The following is a 27,500-nucleotide window of genomic DNA, read 5'->3' as shown; positions in this document are numbered from 1 at the left end:
GTACTCTAATGTCAATCTTCAGGGGGGACCGTTTCCTGTGTCTCCTATCAACAATCGTTTTTTTTTATTAGTCTGACATATTTCAGCAAATATAATCATAATTTGTGCGTGCGTGTGGGTATGTTTGTGCAGCTCTGCGTGTCATCCGTGTCCTACCTGAGTTAGCGAGGGCGATGGCCTTGAGCGTGACAAACTCCTCCCTCTCCATGCTCAGCTTCTTATAGCGGCGGACCAGAGGCAGGATGGCTACGTGCAGGTCCAGCAGGCCAGATAGACGAGCATGCTCCTCGTCCACCACATAGTCCTCAGCATACACCAGCTCCTCCTCACAGGCCAGCGAGCGGAACACGATACTCAGGACCAGGATCTCCATCCAGGCGCTCTGCAGTAGACTCATCTGGTCTGCCAGAGACAGGCTGGAGAAGCCTAGAGGAGGATAGGAAGGGTTTAGGCCTATATAAATGACCATTCCCTAGTGGGTTTACCCTATTGACTCCATGTAGGGTGTTTGACTTTCACGCCAGCATGTGGATTTTAGGAAAAATACTCAATTTTTTTTCCTCCACATTTATTAGTTAAAGCAAGGAGCTAGGTCACAAAAAATATATAACTTTCAGCAATTTTACACAGTTTACTAATCAACAGGGGGGTAAAATATATATTTTTTACTCTGGGAATGCATCAAAGTCAGATCACTAGTAACTCAGTTTGCAAAAACTTAACTACGTTACACTGAGTGTACAAAACATTAGGAACACCTTTTGCCCTCAGAACAACCTCAATTTGTCGGGTCATGGACTCTTCAAGGTGTCGAAAGCTTTATGAAAATGTAACTGTAAGTCGCTCTGGATAAGAGCGTCTGCTAAATGACTAAAATGTAAAATGTAAATGAAAGCCTTCCACAGGGATGCATGTTGACTCCAACGCGTCCCACAGTTGTGTAGAGTTGGCTGGTAGTGGATCTCTACTCAGAATAGCTGGTTCCACCTCATCCCACAGATACTCAATTGGATTGAGCTCTGGTGACTGGGCAGGGCCACTGCAGTAAGCTGAATTCACTGGCATGTTCGGAACCATTCCTGGACAATCCTAGCCTTGTGGCATGGGGCATAATCCTGCTGAAGAAATCCATTCGCAGATGGAAACAGTGCTGCCATGAAAGGGATGCACCTGATTGGCAATGATGTTCAGATATTATGTGGCATTAAAACGTTGCTCCACTTTTATCAAGGGGCCCAATGTGTGCCATGAAAACACATCTCACTGGTCATCCCCAAAGCCAACACCTCCTTTGGCCGCCATTCCTTCCAGTTCTCTGCTGCCAATGACTGGAACGAATTGCAAAAATCTCTGAAGCTGGAGACTCTTATCTCCCTCACTAACTTTAAGCATCAGTTGTCAGAGCACCTTACCGATCACTGCACCTGTACACAGCCCATCTGAAATTAGCCCACCCAACTACCTCATCCCTATATTGTTATTTATTTTGCTCATTTGTACCCCAGTATCTCTATTTGCACATCATCTCTTGCACATCTATCATTCCAGTGTTAATACTAATTGTAATTATTTTGCACTATAGCCTATTTTATTGCCTTACCTCCATAACTTTCTAAATTTGCACACACTGTATATTATATGTATTTCTGTTGTATTTTTGACTTTGTTTTGTTTTACCCCATATGTAACTCTGTGTTGTTGTTTTTATCGCACAGCTTTGCTTTATCTTGGCCAGGTCGCAGTTGTAAATGAGAACTTGTTCTCAACTGGTTTACCTGGTTAAATAAAGGTGAAAAAAATAAAAAAATAAAAAATAAAAAACATACCACCACCACCAGCCTGTAATGTTGACATGCGGCATGATGGATGCATGTACTCCCTAGTCCTCCCATCAGCATGAAAACAGCAGGAACCAGGATTCATCAGACCAGGCAATGTTTTTCCAATTCTCTAGTGTCCAGTGTTTTTGTTGCTTAGCCCACTGCAACCGCAGTTTCTTGTTTTTTTTGCTGAAAGAACTGTAATTCTGTAAGGTCGTCAGCTGCTATACCCCATTCGTGTCAAGGTACGATGAGTTGTGCATTCTTTTACGGGTCTTTGGGCACCAATGTTGTACTGGACTGTCAGTTGACTAACTGTAGTGTCAGCCTCCTTTGTACTCTTTCGTCAATGACCCATTTTTCGACCACAGGCCTGCCGTTGGCTGGATGTCCTTTTGGTGGTGGACCATTCTTGATACACACAGGAAAGTGTTGAGCGTGAAAAGCCCAGCAGCGTTGCAGTTCTTGACACACTCAAACCGGTGCGCCTGGCACCTACCCCCATACCCCGTTCAAAGGCACTTAAATATTTTCTCTTGCCCATTCACCCTCTGAATGGCACACATACACAATCCATGTCTCAATTGTCTCAAGGCTAAAACATTATTCTTTAACCTGTCTCCTCTCCTTCATCTACACTGAGTGAAGTGGATTTAACAAGTGACATCAATAAGGGATCATAGCTTTCACCTGGATTTACATGGTCAGTCTGTCATTCAAACGGCAGGTGTCCTTAATATTTTGTACACGCAGTGTATATTGCCCTAAGAGTTGTGCAAAGTTGGTAGAATCTTATTGAAAATGATTTACAGCTGTAAGATTGTTTCAATAAAGTTTTTCTATAGTAGATCTGTAGACTTTAAAAAATATATATTGAATCCCCTAATTTTTAAGACTTGCAAGGGGTGTGTAGACTTTCACTAGGCACTGTATGACTCTAGGGCTGTGAATAACGAGATTGTGACGCTGTTATGGCTGTGAGAGAAGCAGGGTAGCATGGGATAGGTGAAATTGAGGCGCTTTAATTTGGACTCCATTTTTAAAGGGGAGTGAACAAGTTTCCCTACAGAATACATTCTTGCACGGTCGCAAAGGGCTCTTAAGGCAGCATTTAAATGTGACCCTAAGATTTTCCATCAGCTTTTTGATTCTGAGTATTGTTTTGAGAACAATGTTTTAAAAATCGGCCATTTCTAGTGCATAATTACATAATCTGCTTGTTTTATAATAGTGAGCCCCATATTCTAATTGGAAATGTGTGTGTGTGTGAATACAGTGGAGGTTGCCGAGGGGAGGACGGCTCATAATAATGGCTGGAACGACACGAATGGAATGGCATCAAACATATGGAAACCATGGAAACCATGGAAACCATGGAAACTATGTGTTTGATGTATTTGATACAATTCCACTGATTCCGCTCCATGAGCCCGTCCTCCCCAATTAAGGTGCCACCAACCTGCTGTGTGTGAATTATCTGTTGATCCTGTTCAATGACTTCTGAATACTCAAAATGAACACGGAACCTTTTTAAGCAATATTTTGAGTGTATTTTCTCAATATTTGCTATTCAGTTTACATCTGAAACCCCTACTTTAATTGAAAATGTGTGTTTACATTCTAAACACATTTTCAATTATAGAGGGGGTTTCAGATGTAAATTAATTAGCCAATATTATATGAATACATTGTAAATATAGTAATTTAGTCAAATTACTTGTTTTACTGTAATTGTAGCCTGCCAAAGCAGGACATATCTGTTCATTAACCATTTTTGTCACTCTTACTCTGAATGTAAATGTCTTTATCTGTTATCTGTTATCTGTTAGGGCTCTATGAGAGAGAACTGTTATCTGTTAGGGCTCTATGAGAGATAACTGTTATCTGTTAGGGCTCTATGAGAGAGAACTATTATCTGTTAAGACTGGCTCGCTCATAGAGCCCTAACAGATAACAGTTCTCTCTCATAGAGCCAGCCCTAATAGATAACAGTTCTCTCTCATAGAGCCCTAACAGATAACAGTTCTCTCTCAGCAGTTCACTCTATATTCATTTGCCATCATTATAGGGCTCCTAAGGGTCATCATGGGCCTAATAAAGAGACAGAGGTAATGACATGACTGGGCCTGTGGTGGAGACAGAGGTAATGACATGACTGGGCCTGTGGTGGAGACAGAGGTAATGACATGACTGGGCCTGTGGTGGAGACAGAGGTAATGACATGACTGGGCCTGTGGTGGAGACAGAGGTAATGACATGACTGAGCCTGTGGTGGAGACAGAGGTAATGACATGACTGGGCCTGTGGTGGAGACAGAGGTAATGACATGACTGGGCCTGTGGTGGAGACAGAGGTAATGACATGACTGGGCCTGTGGTGGAGACAGAGGTAATGACATGACTGGGCCTGTGGTGGAGACAGAGGTAATGACATGACTGGGCCTGTGGTGGAGACAGAGGTAATGACATGACTGGGCCTGTGGTGGAGAGAGAGGTAATGACATGACTGGGCCTGTGGTGGAGACAGAGGTAATGACATGACTGGGCCTGTGGTGGAGACAGAGGTAATGACATGACTGGGCCTGTGGTGGAGACAGAGGTAATGACATGACTGGGCCTGTGGTGGAGAGAGAGGCACATACCCCCCCCCCTCCAGGATTGGTGTGAATGAACAAAAGAAGAATCATTGCAGTGCGTACATACGGAATGGATTACGGAATGGATGTACTGTGTGTAAACTCATACGTAAGTGGTGACTGCGCCGTGCAGCTGCACAAATTAACGGTGACCTCTCACCTGTGGCAGCCATGCCAATGATTCTTCCCTGGCTGTCATGACAGCATGTGTAAGTAACAGCCAATCAGTGGTCCCCATGACAATGAGTTACAACGCTATGAGGCCTGTGTGAGTGTGTGTGTATGTGTGAGTGTATGTGTGTGTGAGTGTATGTGTGTGTGAGTGTGTGTATGTGTGAGTGTGTGTGTATGTGTGAGTGTGTATGTGTGAGTGTGTATGTGTGAGTGTGTGTGTATGTGTGTGTGTATGTGTGAGTGTGAGTGTATGTGTGAGTGTGTATATGTGAGTGTGTATGTGTGAGTGTGTGTGTACGTGTGAGTGTGTGTGTACGTGTGAGTGTGTGTGTATGTGTGAGTGTGTATGTGTGAGTGTGTATGTGTGTGTATGTGTGTGTGTATGTGTGAGTGTGAGTGTATGTGTGAGTGTGTATATGTGAGTGTGTATGTGTGAGTGTGTGTGTATGTGTGTGTGTATGTGTGAGTGTGAGTGTATGTGTGAGTGTGTATATGTGAGTGTGTATGTGTGAGTGTGTATGTACGTGTGAGTGTGTGTGTACGTGTGAGTGTGTGTGTATGTGTGAGTGTGTATGTGTGAGTGTGTGTGTACGTGTGAGTGTGTGTGTATGTGTGAGTGTGTGTGTACGTGTGAGTGTGTGTGTATGTGTGCGTGTGTATGTGTGTGTGTGTGTGTCTGCTATTCACACTAAGCAGTGTCATCCCCTCAAACCACTGCTCCGATGGCTACTACAGAGACAAACGACCAGAGGTCTCACAAACAAACACATGCACCGAAAAGCTTGCATTTTATGTTCGCACATTTTTACATGCTTGTTCGCTCAACTTGAAACGCCGAAAGGTATCACGAGGGGCTAGCCTGTCAATAACACAACATACTTCCAAATATATTTCATTTAAACACCTAAAAACAGATATGTAGTCAAGACATATACAGTGCATTCGGAAAGTATTCAGACCCCTTGACTTTTTTCATATTTTGTTACGTTACAGCCTTATTCTAACATGGATTACATTTTTATTTTATTTGTATCAATCTACACACAATACCCCATAATGACAAAGCAAAAACTGGTTTTTAGATTTTTTTCAAATGTATTAAAAATAAAAAACAGAAATACCTTATGTACATAAGTATTCAGACCCTTTTCTGTGAAAGTCGAACTTGAGCTCAGGTGCATCCTGTTTCCATTGATCATCCTTGAGATGTTTCTACAACTTGATTGGAGTCCACTTGTGGTAAATTCTATTGATTTGACATGATTTGGAAAGGCACACACCTGCCTATATAAGGTCCCACAGTTGACAGTGCATGTCAGAGCAAAAACAAAGCCATGAGGTCGAAGGAATTGTCCGTAAAGCTCCAAGACAGGATTGTGTCGAGGCACAGATCTGGGGAAGGTTACTAAAACATTTCTGCAGCATTGAAGGTCCCCAAGAACACAGTGGCCTCCATTCTTAAATGGAGGAAGTTTGGAACCACCAAGACTCTTCCTAGAGCTGGCCGCCCGGCCAAACTGAGCAATCGGGGGAGAAGGGCCTTGGTCAGAGAGGTGACAAAGAACCTGATGGTCATTCTGACAGAGCTCCAGAGTTCTTCTGTGGAGATGGGAGAACCTTCCAGAAGGACAACCATCTCTACAGCACTCCACCAATCAGGCCTTTATGGTAGAGTGGCCAGACGGAAGCCACTCCTCAGTAAAAGGCACATGACAGCCCACTTGGAGTTTGCCAAAAGGCACTTAAAGACTCTCAGACCATGAGAAACAAGATTCTCTGGTCTGATGAAACCAAGATTGAACTCTTTGGCCTGAATGCCAAGCGTCACGTCTGGAGGAAACCTGGCGCGATCCCTACGGTGAAGCATGGTGGTGGCAGCATCATGCTGGGGGGATGTTTTTCAGCGGCAGGGAAAAGTTAACGATACTTATTAGCTGGCTGTTAGGTTGTTAATGATACTTGTTACCTGGCTGTTAGCTTGTTAATGATACTTGTTACCTGACTGTTAGCTTGTTAATGTTACTTGTTACCTGGCTGTTAGCTTGTTAATGATACTTGTTACCTGGCTGTTAGCTTGTTAATGATACTTGTTACCTGGCTGTTAGCTTGTTAATGATACTTGTTACCTGGCTGTTAGCTTGTTAATGATATTTGTTACCTGGCTGTTAGCTTGTTAATGATACTTGTTACCTGGCTGTTAGCTTGTTAATGATATTTGTTACCTGGCTGTTCGGTACAGTGGACTATGAGTGTAATGGTTATAAAGAACATTTTCAATGTACAGTGGGGAAAAAAAGTATTTAGTCAGCCACCAATTGTGCAAGTTCTCCCACTTAAAAAGATGAGAGAGGCCTGTAATGTTCATCATAGGTACACGTCAACTATGACAGACAAAATGAGGAAAAAAAATCCAGAAAATCACATTGTAGGATTTTTTATGATTTTATTTGCAAATTATGGTGGAAAATAAGTATTTGGTCAATAACAAAAGTTTCGCAATACTTTGTTATATACCCTTTGTTGGCAATGACACAGGTCAAACGTTTTCTGTAAGTCTTCACAAGGTTTTCACACACTGTTGCTGGTATTTTGGCCCATTCCTCCATGCAGATCTCCTCCAGAGCAGTGATGTTTTGGGGCTGTCGCTGGGCAACACAGACTTTCAACTCCCTCCAAAGATTTTCTATGGGGTTGAGATCTGGAGACTGGCTAGGCCACTCCAGGACCTTGAAATGCTTCTTACGAATCCACTTCTTCATTGCCCGGGCGGTGTGTTTGGGATCATTGTCATGCTGAAAGACCCAGTCACGTTTCATCTTCAATGCCCTTGCTGATGGAAGGAGGTTTTCACTCAAAATCTCACGATACATGGACCCATTCATTCTTTCCTTTACACGGATCAGTCGTCCTGGTCCCTTTGCAGAAAAACAGCCCCAAAGCATGATGTTTCCACCCCCATGCTTCACAGTAGGTATGGTGTTCTTTGGATGCAACTCAGCATTCTTTGTCCTCCAAACATGACGAGTTGAGTTTTTACCAAAAAGTTATATTTTGGTTTCATCTGACCATATGACATTCTCCCAATCCTCTTCTGGATCATCCAAATGCACTCTAGCAAACTTCAGACGGGCCTGGACATGTACTGGCTTAAGCAGGGGGACACGTCTGGCACTGCAGGATTTGAGTCCCTGGCGGCGTAGTGTGTTACTGATGGTAGGCTTTGTTACTTTGGTCCCAGCTCTCTGCAGGTCATTCACTAGGTCCCCCACGTGTGGTTCTGGGATTTTTGCTCACCGTTCTTGTGATCATTTTGACCCCACGGGGTGAGATCTTGCGTGGAGTCCCAGATCGAGGGAGATTATCAGTGGTCTTGTATGTCTTCCATTTCCTAATAATTGCTCCCACAGTTGATTTCTTCAAACCAAGCTGCTTACCTATTTCGGATTCAGTCTTCCCAGCCTGGTGCAGGTCTACAATTTTGTTTCTGGTGTCCTTTGACAGCTCTTTGGTCTTGGCCATAGTGGAGTTTGGAGTGTGACTGTTTGAGGTTGTGGACAGGTGTCTTTTATACTGATAACAAGTTCAAACAGGTGCCATTAATACAGGTAACGAGTGGAGGACAGAGGAACCTCTTAAAGAAGAAGTTACAGGTCTGTGAGAGCCAGAAATCTTGCTTGTTTGTAGGTGATCAAATACTTATTTTCCACCATAATTTGCAAATAAATTCATTAAAAATCCTACAATGTGATTTTCTGGATTTTTTCTCCTCAATTTGTCTGTCATAGTTGATGTGTACCTATGATGAAAATTACAGGCCTCTCTCATCTTTTTAAGTGGGAGAACTTGCACAATTGGTGGCTGACTAAATACTTTTTTTCGCCACTGTATTTTACCGAACCATTCCAAAAGGGTCTCCCTCTTTTCGGATCTCTCATTTTCTCAGGGCCAAAAGGCATATAAAATCCTATAAAATGACATGACCAGAAGGAGTTGACAGGGGTCAGTGGTGCACCTACTCCCTCAGAGGCTACCATGGCCACCACGTAGTCTAATCTCCCTAATCACACTACTGACTGTACGTCTCCCCTGGGTCCACCCTGTAATCTCCCTAATCACACTACTGACTGTACATCTCCCCTGGGTCCACCCTGTAATCTCCCTAATCACACTACTGACTGTACAGTACATCTCTCTGGTGTATCCTGTAATCTCCCTAATCACACTACTGACTGTACGTCTCCCCTGGGTCCACCCTGTAATCTCCCTAATCACACTACTGACTGTACATCTCCCCTGGGTCCACCCTGTAATCTCCCTCCCCTGGGTCCACCCTGTAATCTCCCTAATCACACTACTGACTGTACGTCTCCCCTGGGTCCACCCTGTAATCTCCCTAATCACACTACTGACTGTACGTCTCCCCTGGGTCCACCCTGTAATCTCCCTAATCACACTACTGACTGTACGTCTCCCCTGGGTCCACCCTGTAATCTCCCTAATCACACTACTGACTGTACAGTACATCTCTCTGGTGTACCCTGTAATCTCCCTAATCACACTACTGACTGTACATCTCCCCTGGGTCCACCCTGTAATCTCCCTAATCACACTACTGACTGTACGTCTCCCCTGGGTCCACCCTGTAATCTCCCTAATCACACTACTGACTGTACATCTCCCCTGGGTCCACCCTGTAATCTCCCTAATCACACTACTGACTGTACATCTCCCCTGGGTCCACCCTGTAATCTCCCTAATCACACTACTGACTGTACATCTCCCCTGGGTCCACCCTGTAATCTCCCTAATCACACTACTGACTGTACAGTACATCTCCCCTGGGTCCACCCTGTAATCTCCCTAATCACACTACTGACTGTACAGTACATCTCTCTGGTGTACCCAGTAATCTCCCTAATCACACTACTGACTGTACGTCTCCCCTGGGTCCACCCTGTAATCTCCCTAATCACACTACTGACTGTACAGTACATCTCCCCTGGGTCCACCCTGTAATCTCCCTAATCACACTACTGACTGTACAGTACATCTCCCTGGTGTCACCCTGTAATCTCCCTAATCACACTACTGACTGTACGTCTCCCTGGGTCCACCCTGTAATCTCCCTAATCACACTACTGACTGTACGTCTCCCCTGGGTCCACCCTGTAATCTCCCTAATCACACTACTGACTGTACGCTCTCCCCTGGGTCCACCCTGTAATCTCCCTAATCACACTACTGACTGTACATCTCCCCTGGGTCCACCCTGTAATCTCCCTAATCACACTACTGACTGTACATCTCCCCTGGGTCCACCCTGTAATCTCCCTAATCACACTACTGACTGTATATCTCCCCTGGGTCCACCCTGTAATCTCCCTAATCACACTACTGACTGTACGTCTCCCCTGGGTCCACCCTGTAATCTCCCTAATCACACTACTGACTGTACATATCCCCTGGGTCCACCCTGTAATCTCCCTAATCACACTACTGACTGTACGTCTCCCCTGGGTCCACCCTGTAATCTCCTAATCAAACTACTGACTGTACATCTCCCCTGGGTCCACCCTGTAATCTCCCTAATCACACTACTGACTGTACGTCTCCCCTGGGTCCACCCTGTAATCTCCCCTAATCACACTACTGACTGTACATCTCCCCTGGGTCCACCCTGTAATCTCCCTAATCACACTACTGACTGTACAGTACATCTCCCCTGGGTCCACCCTGTAATCTCCCTAATCACACTACTGACTGTACAGTACATCTCCCTGGGTCCACCCTGTAATCTCCCCTAATCACACTACTGACTGTACATCTCCCCTGGGTCCACCCTGTAATCTCCCCTAATCACACTACTGACTGTACGTCTCCCCTGGGTCCACCCTGTAATCTCCCTAATCACACTACTGACTGTACATCTCCCCTGGGTCCACCCCTGTAATCTCCCCTAATCACACTACTGACTGTACATCTCCCCTGGGTCCACCCTGTAATCTCCCCTAATCACACTACTGACTGTACATCTCCTGGGTCCACCCCTGTAATCTCCCTAATCACACTACTGACTGTACAGTACATCTCCCCTGGGTCCACCCTGTAATCTCCCTAATCACACTACTGACTGTACAGTACATCTCCCCTGGGTCCACCCTGTAATCTCCCTAATCACACTACTGACTGTACATCTCCCCTGGGTCCACCCTGTAATCTCCCTAATCACACTACTGACTGTACGTCTCCCCTGGGTCCACCCTGTAATCTCCCTAATCACACTACTGACTGTACGTCTCCCCTGGGTCCACCCTGTAATCTCCCTAATCACACTACTGACTGTACATCTCCCCTGGGTCCACCCTGTTATCTCCCTAATCACACTAGTGACTGTACGTCTCCCTGGGTCCACCCTGTAATCTCCCCTAATCACACTACTGACTGTACGTCTCCCCTGGGTCCACCCTGTAATCTCCCTAATCACACTACTGACTGTACGTCTCCCCTGGGTCCACCCTGTAATCTCCCTAATCACACTACTGACTGTACGTCTCCCCTGGGTCCACCCTGTAATCTCCCTAATCACACTACTGACTGTACGTCTCCCCTGGGTCCACCCCTGTAATCTCCCTAATCACACTACTGACTGTACGTCTCCCCTGGGTCCACCCTGTAATCTCCCTAATCACACTACTGACTGTACGTCTCCCCTGGGTCCACCCTGTAATCTCCCTAATCACACTACTGACTGTACGTCTCCCCTGGGTCCACCCTGTAATCTCCCTCCCCTGGGTCCACCCTGTAATCTCCCTAATCACACTACTGACTGTACATCTCCCCTGGGTCCACCCTGTAATCTCCCTCCCCTGGTTCCACCCTGTAATCTCCCTAATCACACTACTGACTGTACGTCTCCCCTGGGTCCACCCTGTAATCTCCCTAATCACACTACTGACTGTACGTCTCCCCTGGGTCCACCCTGTAATCTCCCTAATCACACTACTGACTGTACGTCTCCCCTGGGTCCACCCTGTAATCTCCCTAATCACACTACTGACTGTACGTCTCCCCTGGGTCCACCCTGTAATCTCCCTAATCACACTACTGACTGTACATCTCCCCTGGGTCCACCCTGTAATCTCCCTAATCACACTACTGACTGTACAGTACATCTCCCCTGGGTCCACCCTGTAATCTCCCTAATCACACTACTGACTGTATGTCTCCCCTGGGTCCACCCTGTAATCTCCCTCCCCTGGGTCCACCCTGTAATCTCCCTAATCACACTACTGACTGTACATCTCCCCTGGGTCCACCCTGTAATCTCCCTAATCACACTACTGACTGTACAGTACATCTCTCTGGTGTACCCTGTAATCTCCCTAATCACACTACTGACTGTACATCTCCCTGGGTCCACCCTGTAATCTCCCCTAATCACACTACTGACTGTACGTCTCCCCTGGGTCCACCCTGTAATCTCCCTAATCACACTACTGACTGTACATCTCCCCTGGGTCCACCATGTAATCTCCCTAATCACACTACTGACTGTACATCTCCCCTGGGTCCACCCTGTAATCTCCCTAATCACACTACTGACTGTACATCTCCCCTTTGTCCACCCTGTAATCTCCCTAATCACACTACTGACTGTACAGTACATCTCCCCTGGGTCCACCCTGTAATCTCCCTAATCACACTACTGACTGTACAGTACATCTCTCTGGTGTACCCTGTAATCTCCCTAATCACACTACTGACTGTACGTCTCCCCTGGGTCCACCCTGTAATCTCCCTAATCACACTACTGACTGTACGTCTCCCCTGGGTCCACCCTGTAATCTCCCTAATCACACTACTGACTGTACAGTACATCTCTCTGGTGTACCCTGTAATCTCCCTAATCACACTACTGACTGTACGTCTCCCCTGGGTCCACCCTGTAATCTCCCTAATCACACTACTGACTGTACGTCTCCCCTGGGTCCACCCTGTAATCTCCCTAATCACACTACTGACTGTACGTCTCCCCTGGGTCCACCCTGTAATCTCCCTAATCACACTACTGACTGTACATCTCCCCTGGGTCCACCCTGTAATCTCCCTAATCACACTACTGACTGTACAGTACATCTCCCCTGGGTCCACCCTGTAATCTCCCTAATCACACTACTGACTGTACGTCTCCCCTGGGTCCACCCTGTAATCTCCCCTAATCACACTACTGACTGTACGTCTCCCCTGGGTCCACCCTGTAATCTCCCCTAATCACACTACTGACTGTACATCTCCCTGGATCCACCCTGTAATCTCCCTAATCACACTACTGACTGTACGTCTCCCCTGGGTCCACCCTGTAATCTCCCCTAATCACACTACTGACTGTACCGTCTCCCCTGGGTCCACCCTGTAATCTCCTAATCACACTACTGACTGTACGTCTCCCCTGGGTCCACCCTGTAATCTCCCCTAATCACACTACTGACTGTACATCTCCCCTGGGTCCACCCTGTAATCTCCCTAATCACACTACTGACTGTACGTCTCCCCTGGGTCCACCCTGTAATCTCCCTAATCACACTACTGACTGTACGTCTCCCCTGGGTCCACCCTGTAATCTCCCTAATCACACTACTGACTGTACGTCTCCCTGGGTCCACCCTGTAATCTCCCTAATCACACTACTGACTGTACGTCTCCCCTGGGTCCACCCTGTAATCTCCCTAATCACACTACTGACTGTACGTCTCCCCTGGGTCCACCCTGTAATCTCCCTAATCACACTACTGACTGTACGTCTCCCTGGGTCCACCCTGTAATCTCCCCTAATCACACTACTGACTGTACGTCTCCCTGGGTCCACCCTGTAATCTCCCTAATCACACTACTGACTGTACGTCTCCCCTGGGTCCACCCTGTAATCTCCCCTAATCACACTACTGACTGTACGTCTCCCCTGGGTCCACCCTGTAATCTCCCCTAATCACACTACTGACTGTACAGACATCTCCCCTGGGTCCACCCTGTAATCTCCCTAATCACACTACTGACTGTACGTCTCCCCTGGGTCCACCCTGTAATCTCCCCTCCCCCTGGGTCCACCCCTGTAATCTCCCCTAATCACACTACTGACTGTACATCTCCCCTGGGTCCACCCTGTAATCTCCCTAATCACACTACTGACTGTACAGTACATCTCTCTGGTGTACCCTGTAATCTCCCTAATCACACTACTGACTGTACATCTCCCTGGGTCCACCCTGTAATCTCCCCTAATCACACTACTGACTGTACGTCTCCCTGGGTCCACCCTGTATTCTCCCTAATCACACTACTGACTGTACGTCTCCCCTGGGTCCACCCTGTAATCTCCCTAATCACACTACTGACTGTACATCTCCCCTGGGTCCACCCTGTAATCTCCCTAATCACACTACTGACTGTACTGTACGTCTCCCCTGGGTCCACCCTGTAATCTCCCTAATCACACTACTGACTGTACGTCTCCCCTGGGTCCACCCTGTAATCTCCCTAATCACACTACTGACTGTACATCTCCCCTGGGTCCACCCTGTAATCTCCCTAATCACACTACTGACTGTACGTCTCCCCTGGGTCCACCCTGTAATCTCCCTAATCACACTACTGACTGTACGTCTCCCCTGGGTCCACCCTGTAATCTCCCTAATCACACTACTGACTGTACGTCTTCCCTGGGTCCACCCTGTAATCTCCCTAATCAGCAGACCACAGTAAACCACAGTTCCAGGATCCGCTCACCCTCCCCAAGTCTCAACCTTAATCACTGGGGGGTTATGGTTAGAATCTGACCCCAGAACAGTACTCTCAGGGCAGATAGCTGAGGAAAGATCAACCCAGCGATGCCAACAGGGTATACATTTCATGCTGGGAATATCTACAGAGGGATGATATATTTTAGGAGAATTTTAATGATTTATTTTAAGGAAATGAAAATGAGAAAATGTAATTCTTATTTTTCCATTAGACTCCTGAAAACAATGAGATCTAAGCAACTGTATAACCATTGACATGTAGGTGGAGAGGAATGAGTTCCCCATGACTACCTCTCTAAATTAACCAATGGTACAGCCTGCTCCCTGTGTAATCAGTCTTGGTAAGAGGATTGTCTTTTTTAAGTCTCAAATTGAAATGGAATATATTGACATAGGGGCGGTACCCCCTCCCCCCTCCCCCAACTGCCAAACACACACACACGCACACACAAAAGGCTTCAGCCGCTCTCTATTGATTAGATGTGTAGAATATGGAACTGTCTCTCCCCTCGGTGTGGATGAGGAGAAGATGTTCATTATCCTTGTAGTGTGTGTGTGTGTGTGTGTGTGTGTGTGCATGCGTCTGTGTGTATTTGTGTGTGTGTATAATATAATATAGTCCCCCGCCCTGGGATATGTTGGGAGTGGTTTGTGTAGGTAATATAGTCCTCCCTACCTGGGATATGTTGGGAGTGGTTTGTGTAGGTAATATAGTCCTCCCTACCTGGGATATGTTGGGAGTGGTTTGTGTAGGTAATATAGTCCCCCGCCCTGGGATATGTTGGGAGTGGTTTGTGTAGGTAATATAGTCCCCCCTACCTGGGATATGTTAGGAGTGGTTTGTGTAGGTAATATAGTCCCCCGCCCTGGGATATGTTAGGAGTGGTTTGTGTAGGTAATATAGTCCCCCTACCTGGGATATGTTGGGAGTGGTTTGTGTAGGTAATATAGTCCCCCGCCCTGGGATATGTTGGGAGTGGTTTGTGTAGGTAATATAGTCCCCCGCCCTGGGATATGTTGGGAGTGGTTTGTGTAGGTAATATAGTCCCCGCCCTGGGATATGTTGGGAGTGGTTTGTGTAGGTAATATAGTCCCCCGCCCTGGGATATGTTAGGAGTGGTTTGTGTAGGTAATAAAGTCCCCCCGCCCTGGGATATGTTGGGAGTGGTTTGTGTAGGTAATATAGTCCCCCGCCCTGGGATATGTTGGGAGTGGTTTGTGTAGGTAATATAGTCCCCCGCCCTGGGATATGTTAGGAGTGGTTTGTGTAGGTAATAAAGTCCCCCCGCCCTGGGATATGTTGGGAGTGGTTTGTGTAGGTAATATAGTCCCCCTACCTGGGATATGTTGGGAGTGGTTTGTGTAGGTAATATAGTCCCCCGCCCTGGGATATGTTGGGAGTGGTTTGTGTAGGTAATATAGTCCCCCCTACCTGGGATATGTTAGGAGTGGTTTGTGTAGGTAATATAGTCCCCCGCCCTGGGATATGTTAGGAGTGGTTTGTGTAGGTAATATAGTCCCCCTACCTGGGATATGTTGGGAGTGGTTTGTGTAGGTAATATAGTCCCCCGCCCTGGGATATGTTGGGAGTGGTTTGTGTAGGTAATATAGTCCCCCTACCTGGGATATGTTTGGCCCAGCCGATGATGACCACCAGTTCTCTGTCAGCCAGGTCACACAGAGTGGTCAGGGCCTTGATGTCTCCGTCTGGCATGGTCGGGTCTGGCATGGCATAGATCTTCTCTGGTTCCACCACCAGCAGGTGAGACACGATCTTTGTCACTGGCCGAGGGAGGGAGGGAGAGAGGGAGAGAGGGAGAGAACAAGATGTGTGACTAGGTGGCTGTGGATGGACAACCCAACATACAGTGGGGGAAAAAAGTATTTAGTCAGCCACCAATTGTGCAAGTTCTCCCACTTAAAAAGATGAGAGAGGCCTGTAATTTTCATCATAGGTACACGTCAACTATGACAGACAAATTGAGAAGAAAAAAAATCCAGAAAATCACATTGTAGGATTTTTAATGAATTTATTTGCAAATTATGGTGGAAAATAAGTATTTGGTCACCTACAAACAAGCAAGATTTCTGGCTCTCACAGACCTGTAACTTCTTCTTTAAGAGGCTCCTCTGTCCTCCACTCGTTACCTGTATTAATGGCACCTGTTTGAACTTGTTATCAGTATAAAAGACACCTGTCCACAACCTCAAACAGTCACACTCCAAACTCCACTATGGCCAAGACCAAAGAGCTGTCAAAGGACACCAGAAACAAAATTGTAGACCTGCACCAGCCTGGGAAGACTGAATCCGCAATAGGTAAGCAGCTTGGTTTGAAGAAATCAACTGTGGGAGCAATTATTAGGAAATAATCTCCCTCGATCTGGGGCTCCACGCAAGATCTCACCCCGTGGGGTCAAAATGATCACAAGAACGGTGAACAAAAATCACAGAACCACACGGGGGGACCTAGTGAATGACCTGCAGAGAGCTGGGACCAAAGTAACAAAGCCTACCATCAGTAACACACTACGCCGCCAGGGACTCAAATCCTGCAGTGCCAGACGTGTCCCCCTGCTTAAGCCAGTACATGTCCAGGCCTGTCTGAAGTTTGCTAGAGTGCATTTGGATGATCCAGAAGAGGATTGGGAGAATGTCATATGGTCAGATGAAGCCAAAATATAACTTTTTGGTAAAAACTCAACTCGTCGTGTTTGGAGGACAAAGAATGCTGAGTTGCATCCAAAGAACACCATACCTACTGTGAAGCATGGGGGTGGAAACATCATGCTTTGGGGCTGTTTTTCTGCAAAGGGACCAGGACGACTGATCCATGTAAAGGAAAGAATGAATTGGGCCATGTATCGTGAGATTTTGAGTGAAAACCTCCTTCCATCAGCAAGGGCATTGAAGATGAAACGTGACTGGGTCTTTCAGCATGACAATGATCCCAAACACACCGCCCGGACAATGAAGGAGTGGATTCGTAAGAAGCATTTCAAGGTCCTGGAGTGGCCTAGCCAGTCTCCAGATCTCAACCCCATAGAAAATCTTTGGAGGGAGTTGAAAGTCCGTGTTGCCCAGCGACAGCCCCAAAACATCACTGCTCTAGAGGAGATCTGCATGGAGGAATGGGCCAAAATACCAGCAACAGTGTGTGAAAACCTTGTGAAGACTTACAGAAAACGTTTGACCTGTGTCATTGCCAACAAAGGGTATATAACAAAGTATTGAGAAACTTTTGTTATTGACCAAATACTTATTTTCCACCATAATTTGCAAATAAATTCATTAAAAATCCTACAATGTGATTTTCTGGATTTTTTTTCCTCATTTTGTCTGTCATAGTTGACGTGTACCTATGATGAAAATTACAGGCCTCTCTCATCTTTTTAAGTGGGAGAACTTGCACAATTGGTGGCTGACTAAATACTTTTTTTCCCCACTGTACATTATGTTTAGAACCCTGTGTGGATCATGTCACATGACCTGGATTTGTACCTTTGTTTTCATTTCTATTTTATTTTTTATCGCACATTAAAACATACAATCTACTTGCAGTGAAGCCGCTCAACATTTACATCACATTCAGTCATCTAGCAGACTCCCATCCAGAGCGCCCACAGGAGCAACCAGGGTCAACGCCCTGCTCAAGGGCAAGTCGACAGATCTCCCACAAGGTCAAAAACGGGGTCCCGAACTAGCGACCTATCAACCACTGGCCCAAGCTCCCAACCACCCCCCCCCCCACAGTTCCCAGAGAGAATCATAATAAAAAAATAAAAACTATGCTACGATGTTTAACATACAACTTCAATCTATCTAATCGAACAGAATCCACAGATTGTGAGTTGAAGATAAACACTTTTACTAAGACTATTAGTACATTAGTAATTGACTGACCAGGTCTCTCTATATCTCCCAACAATGCTATTTCGAGGGTCACTTTTAGATTAATGTTATGATTTTTCAGCCATTCCTGAACCTGAGACCAGAAGCAGGCTACCTGAGGGCAATACCAGAACAAATGGTCTATTGATTCTGGATCCTCGCAACACATTCTGCAGAGCTGCGTTGATTGTATGCCACAAATATTAAACATTTTATTTGTGGCAAGAATTCTGTACAAGAACTTAAGCTGAAAAGCACGAAGTCTTGAATCTTGCGTTGTTTTATATATCAACTCATACACATCGGTACATCAAAAATCTCTTCCCAACTATTTTACAATCTGTATGGCACAGCTGTCAACATTCTGGTCCTCAAATGAAACCGGTATACTTTCCTGTTTATCGTATTTTTATTCCTCTGCCAGTTATGATCCTTTATATTGGGCAGACAGACCAGTTCCCTACCTCCTCCCGCTGCCACCTGCCCCCTCCATTTTTGGGGTAAGGCTGTAATCAAATGGTTGCAATCTTGGATTGAGCAGACCTTCCCATACAATTCTGATAACTCCATGAAAAACATAACTCTACCATTCCAATTTACAATATAATTTAAAAACAAAATACCTTTTTCAAACATATTTTCCATAAATATAGGTATTTTATCAACAAGCACATTTGAGTTCAGCCATAATATTTGTTGAAATATTTGTTCTATCTTTTCAGGGGGATGAAATTGAAATTGTAACCAGCTCTGCAATGCTTGTTTGAAAAAAATAGATACTTTGAAAAAGGTCGAAAACGAGACATGGCAATCTACACAAAGGCAAAAAAGGCCATTTTTAAACAAGGGATGAGCTTTTCTTAGTAAGTAAAACTTTTGTATAAGTGAAGCTTTTAGAGAGAGTTTAGTGCTTTTATATGTAATAATCCCAACCCACCCAGTTCATATTCATTATATAGATAGGCACGCTTTATCTTGACTGGTTTAGCGTCCCAGATAAAGCGAAAAACATTTTGCTCATATGATTTGAAAAAGGAATCGTCCCCCAAAAAAAACGTTTTAATCGAACTTTCCACTTTTCTTTTTATGTCAGATGGCCGAGCACCATCCTCGGACAACTGCTGTAATTCTAATTTCTGGAAAAGGTTTAAAATAAAGGTTAAAATCCAGGTCGTGTGACATGATACACCAAAACGCAGGGCCCTGAGTAAAATAAAACCAGGAAGTGTGACATGATACAAATAAAACCAGGAAGTGTAACTACTGCTGTGACTCACATGGCTTTTTGGCAGGAGGGGGGAGCGTCAGGCCTAGACAGGTCCCGTTCTCTGTGTCCCCCATTCTCCTCTTGTACTTCTGTCTTCCACCCCTCACACGATCCAGACGCACACCTGGAAATAAACACAGAAAGTGAACAAGTGTTTATGCGTGATCAGGGGGGTGTATTCATTCCGCCGATTCTGTTGAAAAACGTTTCTTAAACGGAAGGAAACGAAATACCTGAATTGATCCATTAGAAACTTGTTTGCGACTGTTGGACTAATGATTACACCCGAGATAAGCTAGATGCAGACAAGCGTGTGCAAGGCGGTATTGAATGTGTCACTGTCTGTCATCTCACATTTCTCTCTCGACCTGTGTGCTCCTACGTTGTAGACTTTCATTCATAGGCCAGGTTGTAGCAACCCCATGATGGGTACAGGGAAAATTCGAGTATCATGTAGTAGCCTAAACCTATCAATGTTACATTGAGCTGGGTGAATGGAATATGAATGACAGTCATCCAATATGCTGTAATATAAATAAGTCCATGCTCATGAGAAAGAAAAATCGTCCTCCCTCATCATAAACGGCCCTGACCGCCACTGGTGCTGATAGCGTTATGTTGGGGTAAAGTCAAGCCTCTGAACCCATCAATGAGAGCGTTATAAAGCTCTGTCTGTCAATGTGTTTTTCTTTTGATGATGGCCAGCAGAGACCAGAGGGCTGCTTCCATTGAGCTGCACCAGTCAATGATTGGCAATGCCGGTAATCCTGTTCATCACTTCAATGGCTTCCTATCCTTCTTCTGTCCCTCAGCCAACTAGATTGGGTCACCACCAATACTACTCACAAACTCACTACCACACACTCACTACCACTACCCTACACTCACTACCCCACACTCACTACCCCACACACACTACCCTACACACACTACCCTACACTCACTACCCCACACACACTACCCTACACTCACTACCCCACACACACTACCCTACACTCACTACCCCACACACACTACCCTACACTCACTACCCTACACTCACTACCCCACACTCACTACCCCACACACACTACCCTACACTCACTACCCCACACACACTACCCTACACTCACTACCCTACACTCACTACCCCACACTCACTACCACACACTCACCTCCACACACTCACTCACCTCCACACACTCACTTCCACACACTCACTTCCACACACCCACTATCCTACACTCACTACCCTACACTCACTAGCACACACTCACCTCCACACACTCACCTCAACACACTCACTCACTAACACACACTCACTTCCACTCACTCACTACGGCACACTCACTTCCACACACTCACTCACTAACACACACTCACTAACACACACTCACTCACTAACACACACTCACTAACACACACTCACTAACACATACTCACTAACACACACTCACTAACACACACTCACTAACACATACTCACTAACACACACTCACTACCACACACTCACTACCTCACACTCACTAACACACACTCACTAACACACACTCACTAACACACACTCACACTATCAGAATGGGTCAGAATGCGTCAGAGTGATTTGGTGGGTATTGTTCAAATGGGTAATCAATCACATGATAGAGGAGGTTAGTTATCTAGTTTTGTATTCATTTTACTATATTTTGAATGAGCTTGAAAATATCCTGCATCTTGCAAAAACGCGCTGTCTGAATCTCTCAGTCTCCATCTCATCTCATCCAGAACCAGTCCAGCAGGAACCACACAGAGTCCTGAACGCTCCAGAACCAGTCCAGCAGGAACCACACAGAGTCCTGAACGATCCACTACTAGTAGGTACCAGAGCCATGTATTATGATGCATTTACCATGTATTATGATGCATTTACCATGCATTATGATGCATTTACCATGCATTATGATGCATTTACCATGCATTATGATGCATTTACCATGCATTATGATGCATTTACCATGTATTATGATGCATTTACCATGCATTATGATGCATTTACCATGCATTATGATGCATTTACCATGCATTATGATGCATTTACCATGCATTATGATGCATTTACCATGCATTAGGATGCATTTACCATGCATTATGATGCATTTACCATGCATTATGATGCATTTACCATGCATTATGATGCATTTACCATGCATTATGATGCATTTACATGACACTACAACATTCTATGGCAGGCATGTTAGATCCCCGTTAACATTACATGAGGAATACATTTTCAACAATGCTATGTAACTGAACGAATCTAGAATTAGAACAAATTCAAAAGTTGGTCCAACTCTCTAAGTATATTTAGCTCTGGTAGATAGTACAGTCATGGTCAAAGGTTTTGAGAATACACACAAATACTAATTTTCACAAAGTCTGCTGCCTCAGTTTTGATGATGGCGATTAGCATTTACTCCAGAATGTCTTGAAGAGTGATCAGATGAATTGCAATTAATTGTAAAGTCCCTCTTTGCCATGAAAATGAACTTAATCCCCCAAAAAACATTTCCACTGCATTTCAGCCCTGCCACAAAAGGACCAGCTGCCGTCATGTCAGTGATTCTCTCGTTAACACAGGTGAGAGTGTTGACGAGGACAAGGCTAGAGATCACTCTGTCATGCTGATTGAGTTAGAATAACAGACTGGAAGCTTTAAAAGGAGGGTGGTGCTTGAAATCATTGTTCTTCCTCTGTTAACCATGGTTACCTGCAAGGAAACATGTGCCGTCATCATTGCTTTGCACAAAAAGGGCTTCACAGGCAAGGATATTGCTGCTAGTAAGATTGCACCTAAATCAACCATTTATCGGATCATCAAGAACTTCAAGGAGAGAGGTTCAATTGTTGTGAAGAAGGCGTCAGGGCGCCCAAGAAAGTCCAGCAAGCGCCAGGACCGTCTCCTAAAGTTGATTCAGCTGCGGGATCGGGGCACCACCAGTGCAGAGCTTGCTCAGGAATGGCAGCAGGCAGGTGTGAGTGCATCTACACGCACAGTGAGTCGAAGACTTTAGGAGGATGGCCTGGTGCCAAGAAGGGCAGCGAAGAAGCCACTTCTCTCCAGGAAAAACATCAGGGACAGACTGATATTCTGCAAAAGGTACAGGGATTGGACTGCTGAGGACTGGGGTAAAGTCATTTTCTCTGATGAATCCCCTTTCCGATTGTTTGGGGCATCCGGAAAACACTTTGTCCGGAGAAGACAAGGTGAGCGCTACCATCAGTTCTGTGTCATGCCAACAGTAAAGCATCCTGAGACCATTCATGTGTGGGGTTGCTTCTCAGCCAAGGGAGTGGGCTCACTCACAATTTTGCCTAAGAACACAGCCATGAATAAAGAATGGTACCAACACATCCTCCGAGAGCAACTTCTCCCAACCATCCAAGAACAGTTTGGTGACGAACAATGCCTTTTCCAGCATGATGGAGCACCTTGCCATAAGGCAAAAGTGATAACTAAGTGGCTCGGGGAACAAAACATCGAAATGTTGGGTCCATGGCCAGGAAACTCCCCAGACCTTAATCCCATTGAGAACTTGTGGTCAATCCTCAAGAGGTGGGTGGACAAACAAAACCCCACAAATTCTGAGCTCCAAGCATTGATTATGCAAGAATGGGCTGCCATCAGTCAGGATGTGGCCCAGAAGTTAATTGACAGCATGCTAGGGCGGATTGCAGAGGTCTTGAAAAAGAAGGGTCAACACTGCAAATATTGACTCTTTGCATAAACTTAATGTAATTGTCAATAAAAGCCTTTGACACTTATGGAATGCTTGTAATTATACTTCAGTATACCATAGTAACATCTGACTAAAATATCTCATAACACTGAAGCAGCAAACTTTGTGAAGACCAATACTTGTGTCATTCTCAAAACTTTTGACCACGACTGTACTGTCCATACAGTGTGTGTCCCTCCCTGGTGTCAAAACACTGTTGACAGGTCGTCTTCATGAGTAGATAGCTGAACTCTGTCTCCTCTCTCAATAAAAGGATAATGTCCGTTTAACCCCGACACAGATATACTGTAAGCTTACCTGACACTCTTCAGGAAAAACATGTATTTTTCTTTGGCAAGTAAACAGAGCAAGTTAATTTTTGAATTGTAGAAGTGGCTTTTCTGACTGATGGTTTTCCTGACAAGCCATTTAGCTAATCTCAATAAAGTTTTATAGTATTGTGATCATTCAATTATGTTTTTCATCACACAGGAGAATGAAAAGCATTGAATTAGTAAAACAAGTTAGCTGTACGCCTGTACCTAGGATTATCTTGATAACTTTTTCACTGGATACGGAGCAATGAATGCATTCCATGCGCTTCAACGTTTGCAAGGTATAATACACCCTGCGTCTCATCTAAAACCTTGTATGCACAGACAGACAGGGCAACCAGGTTTTGTGTATAGGACTTGTGTATAAATTCTTAGATTCCCTTTTAGAAACAAAATAATTCCTGTTAAGGTTCCGTCTTTCAATTTCCTGATGACACCACCAACTATCAACTAATCTAATTACCCACAATGCCCCGGGGGGTTGGTTCTTCCCAGCAAACATCCTGTAATGCCTGGAAGGTCTGAGCTAAATTGAGCTCTACCCCCGCCGCCAGACTAACTGAGCTTTCCATTTGTACGTCTTAATCAATCAATAAGGATTGAAAATAGACGTCTCCTTCTTTCCTTCTTGTTCTTTGAAGAAGAGATGTGTTGTTAATTAATAGGGCTGGTAATGTCTGGGAGTTTCAAACAAACCGTTCAGAGATGTGTTGTTAATTAATAGGGCTGGTAATGTCTGGGAGTTTTAAACAAGCCGTTCAGAGATGTGTTGTTAATTAATAGGGCTGGTAATGTCTGGGAGTTTTAAACAAGCCGTTCAGAGATGTGTTGTTAATTAATAGGGCTGGTAATGTCTGGGAGTTTCAAACAAACCGTTCAGAGATGTGTTGTTAATTAATAGGGCTGGTAATGTCTGGGAGTTTTAAACAACTGGTTCAGAGATATGTTGTTAATTAATAGGGCTGGTAATGTCTGGGAGTTTCAAACAAACCGTTCAGAGATGTGTTGTTAATAAATAGGGCTGGTAATGTCTGGGAGTTTTAAACAAACAGTTCAGAGATGTGTTGTTAATTAATAGGGCTGGTAATGTCTGGGAGTTTTAAACAAGCCGTTCAGAGATGTGTTGTTAATTAATAGGGCTGGTAATGTCTGGGAGTTTTAAACAAATGGTTCAGAGATATGTTGTTAATTAATAGGGCTGGTAATGTATGGAAGTTTTAAACAAACCATTCACAGATGTGTTGTTAATTAATAGGGCTGGTAATGTCTGGGTGTTTTAAACAAAATGTTCATAGATATGTTGTTAATTAATAGGGCTGGTAATGTCTTGGAGTTTCAAACAAACCGTTCAGAGACGTGTTGTTAATTAATAGGGCTGGTAATGTCTGGGAGTTTTAAACAAATGGTTCAGAGATATGTTGTTAATTAATAGGGCTGGTAATGTATGGAAGTTTTAAACAAACCATTCACAGATGTGTTGTTAATTAATAGGGCTGGTAATGTCTGGGTGTTTTAAACAAAATGTTCATAGATATATTGTTAATTAATAGGGCTGGTAATGTCTTGGAGTTTCAAACAAACCGTTCAGAGACGTGTTGTTCATTAATAGGGCTGGTAATGTCTGGGAGTTTTAAACAAATGGTTCAGAGATGTGTTGTTAATTAATAGGGCTGGTAATGTCTGGGTGTTTTAAACAAAATGTTCATAGATATGTTGTTAATTAATAGGGCTGGTAATGTATGGGAGTTTTAAACAAACCGTTCAGAGATGTTTTGTTAATAAATAGGGCTGGTAATGTCTGGGAGTTTTAAACAAGCCATTCAGAGATGTGTTGTTAATTAATAGGGCTGGTAATGTCTGGGAGTTTCAAAGAAACCGTTCAGAGATGTGTTGTTAATTAATAGGGCTGGTAATGTCTGGGTGTTTTAAACAAAATGTTCATAGATATGTTGTTAATTAATAGGGCTGGTAATGTCTTGGAGTTTCAAACAAACCATTCAGAGATGTGTTGTTAATTAATAGGGCTGGTAATGTCTGGGAGTTTCAAACAAGCCGTTCAGAGATGTGTTGTTAATTAGTAGGGCTGGTAATGTCTGGGAGTTTCAAACAAACCGTTCAGAGATGTGTTGTTAATTAATAGGGCTGGTAATGTCTGGGAGTTTCAAACAAACCGTTCAGAGACGTGTTGTTAATTAATAGGGCTGGTAATGTCTGGGAGTTTTAAACAAATGGTTCAGAGATGTGTTTTTAATTAATAGGGCTGGTAATGTTTGGGAGTTTTAAACAAACCATTCAGAGATGTGTTGTTAAATAATAGGGCTGGTAATGTCTTGGAGTTTTAAACAAGCCAGTCAGAGATGTGTTGTTAAATAATAGGGCTGGTAATGTCTTGGAGTTTTAAACAAACAATTCAGAGATGTGTTGTTAAATAATAGGGCTGGTAATGTCTGGAAGTTTTAAACAAACGGTTCGGAAATGTCTTGTTAATTAATAGGGCTGGTAATGTTTGGGAGTTTTAAACAAACCATTCAGAGATGTGTTGTTAAATAATAGGGCTGGTAATGTCTTGGAGTTTTAAACAAGCCAGTCAGAGATGTGTTGTTAAATAATAGGGCTGGTAATGTCTTGGAGTTTTAAACAAACCATTCAGAGATGTGTTGTTAAATAATAGGGCTGGTAATGTATGGAAGTTTTAAACAAACCATTCACAGATGTGTTGTTAATTAATAGGGCTGGTAATGTCTGGGTGTTTTAAACAAAATGTTCATAGATATGTTGTTAATTAATAGGGCTGGTAATGTCTGGGAGTTTCAAACAAACCGTTCAGAGACGTGTTGTTAATTAATAGGGCTGGTAATGTCTGGGAGTTTTAAACAAATGGTTCAGAGATATGTTGTTAATTAATAGGGCTGGTAATGTCTGGGAGTTTTAAACAAGCCGTTCAGAGATGTGTTGTTAATTAATAGGGCTAGTAATGTCTGGGAGTTTTAAACAAACCATTCACAGATGTGTTGTTAATTAATAGGGCTGGTAATGTCTGGGTGTTTTAAACAAAATGTTCATAGATATGTTGTTAATTAATAGGGCTGGTAATGTCTTGGAGTTTCAAACAAACCATTCAGAGATGTGTTGTTAATTAATAGGGCTGGTAATGTCTGGGAGTTTCAAAGAAACCGTTCAGAGATGTGTTGTTAATTAATAGGGCTGGTAATGTCTGGGAGTTTTAAACAAGCCGTTCAGAGATGTGTTGTTAATTAGTAGGGCTGGTAATGTCTGGGAGTTTCAAACAAACCGTTCAGAGATGTGTTTTTAATTAGTAGGGCTGGTAATGACTGGGAGTTTCAAACAAACCGTTCAGAGATGTGTTGTTAATTAGTAGGGCTGGTAATGTCTGGGAGTTTCAAACAAACGGTTCAGAGATGTGTTTTTAATTAATAGAGCTGGTAATGTCTAGGAGTTTCAAACAAACCGTTCAGAGATGTGTTGTTAATTAGTGGGGCTGGTAATGTCTGGGAGTTTCAAACAAACCGTTCAGAGATGTGTTTTTAATTAATAGGGCTGGTAATGTCTGGGAGTTTCAAACAAACCGTTCAGAGACGTGTTGTTAATTAATAGGGCTGGTAATGTCTGGGAGTTTTAAACAAATGGTTCAGAGATATGTTGTTAATTAATAGGGCTGGTAATGTCTGGGAGTTTTAAACAAGCCGGTCAGAGATGTGTTGTTAATTAATAGGGCTGGTAATGTCTGGGTGTTTTAAACAAAATGTTCATAGATATGTTGTTAATTAATAGGGCTGGTAATGTCTTGGAGTTTCAAACAAACCATTCAGAGATGTGTTGTTAATTA

At 44.2% G+C, this 27,500-nt stretch overlaps 1 protein-coding gene across 2 annotated transcripts in view; it reads right to left on the bottom strand.

Annotated features, from left to right (window-relative positions):
* The window catches only part of LOC121548574 (steroid hormone receptor ERR2), an 85,952-nt gene that overhangs the window by 7,119 nt on the left and 51,333 nt on the right, over positions 1 to 27,500 (bottom strand). For both annotated transcript variants that reach the window (XM_041860047.2, XM_041860048.2), the window contains 3 exons: positions 19,595 to 19,708; positions 16,047 to 16,208; positions 157 to 426 (listed from right to left, as the gene is read on the bottom strand). In XM_041860047.2, the coding sequence (XP_041715981.1) occupies positions 157 to 426; positions 16,047 to 16,208; positions 19,595 to 19,708 (546 nt within the window). The remainder of the gene's footprint in view (positions 1 to 156; positions 427 to 16,046; positions 16,209 to 19,594; positions 19,709 to 27,500) is intronic.

This window comes from Coregonus clupeaformis, chromosome 33, assembly GCF_020615455.1.
Source record: "Coregonus clupeaformis isolate EN_2021a chromosome 33, ASM2061545v1, whole genome shotgun sequence".
NCBI classification, from domain to species: domain Eukaryota; kingdom Metazoa; phylum Chordata; class Actinopteri; order Salmoniformes; family Salmonidae; genus Coregonus; species Coregonus clupeaformis.
This window is presented reverse-complemented; position numbering and strand designations above follow the sequence as displayed.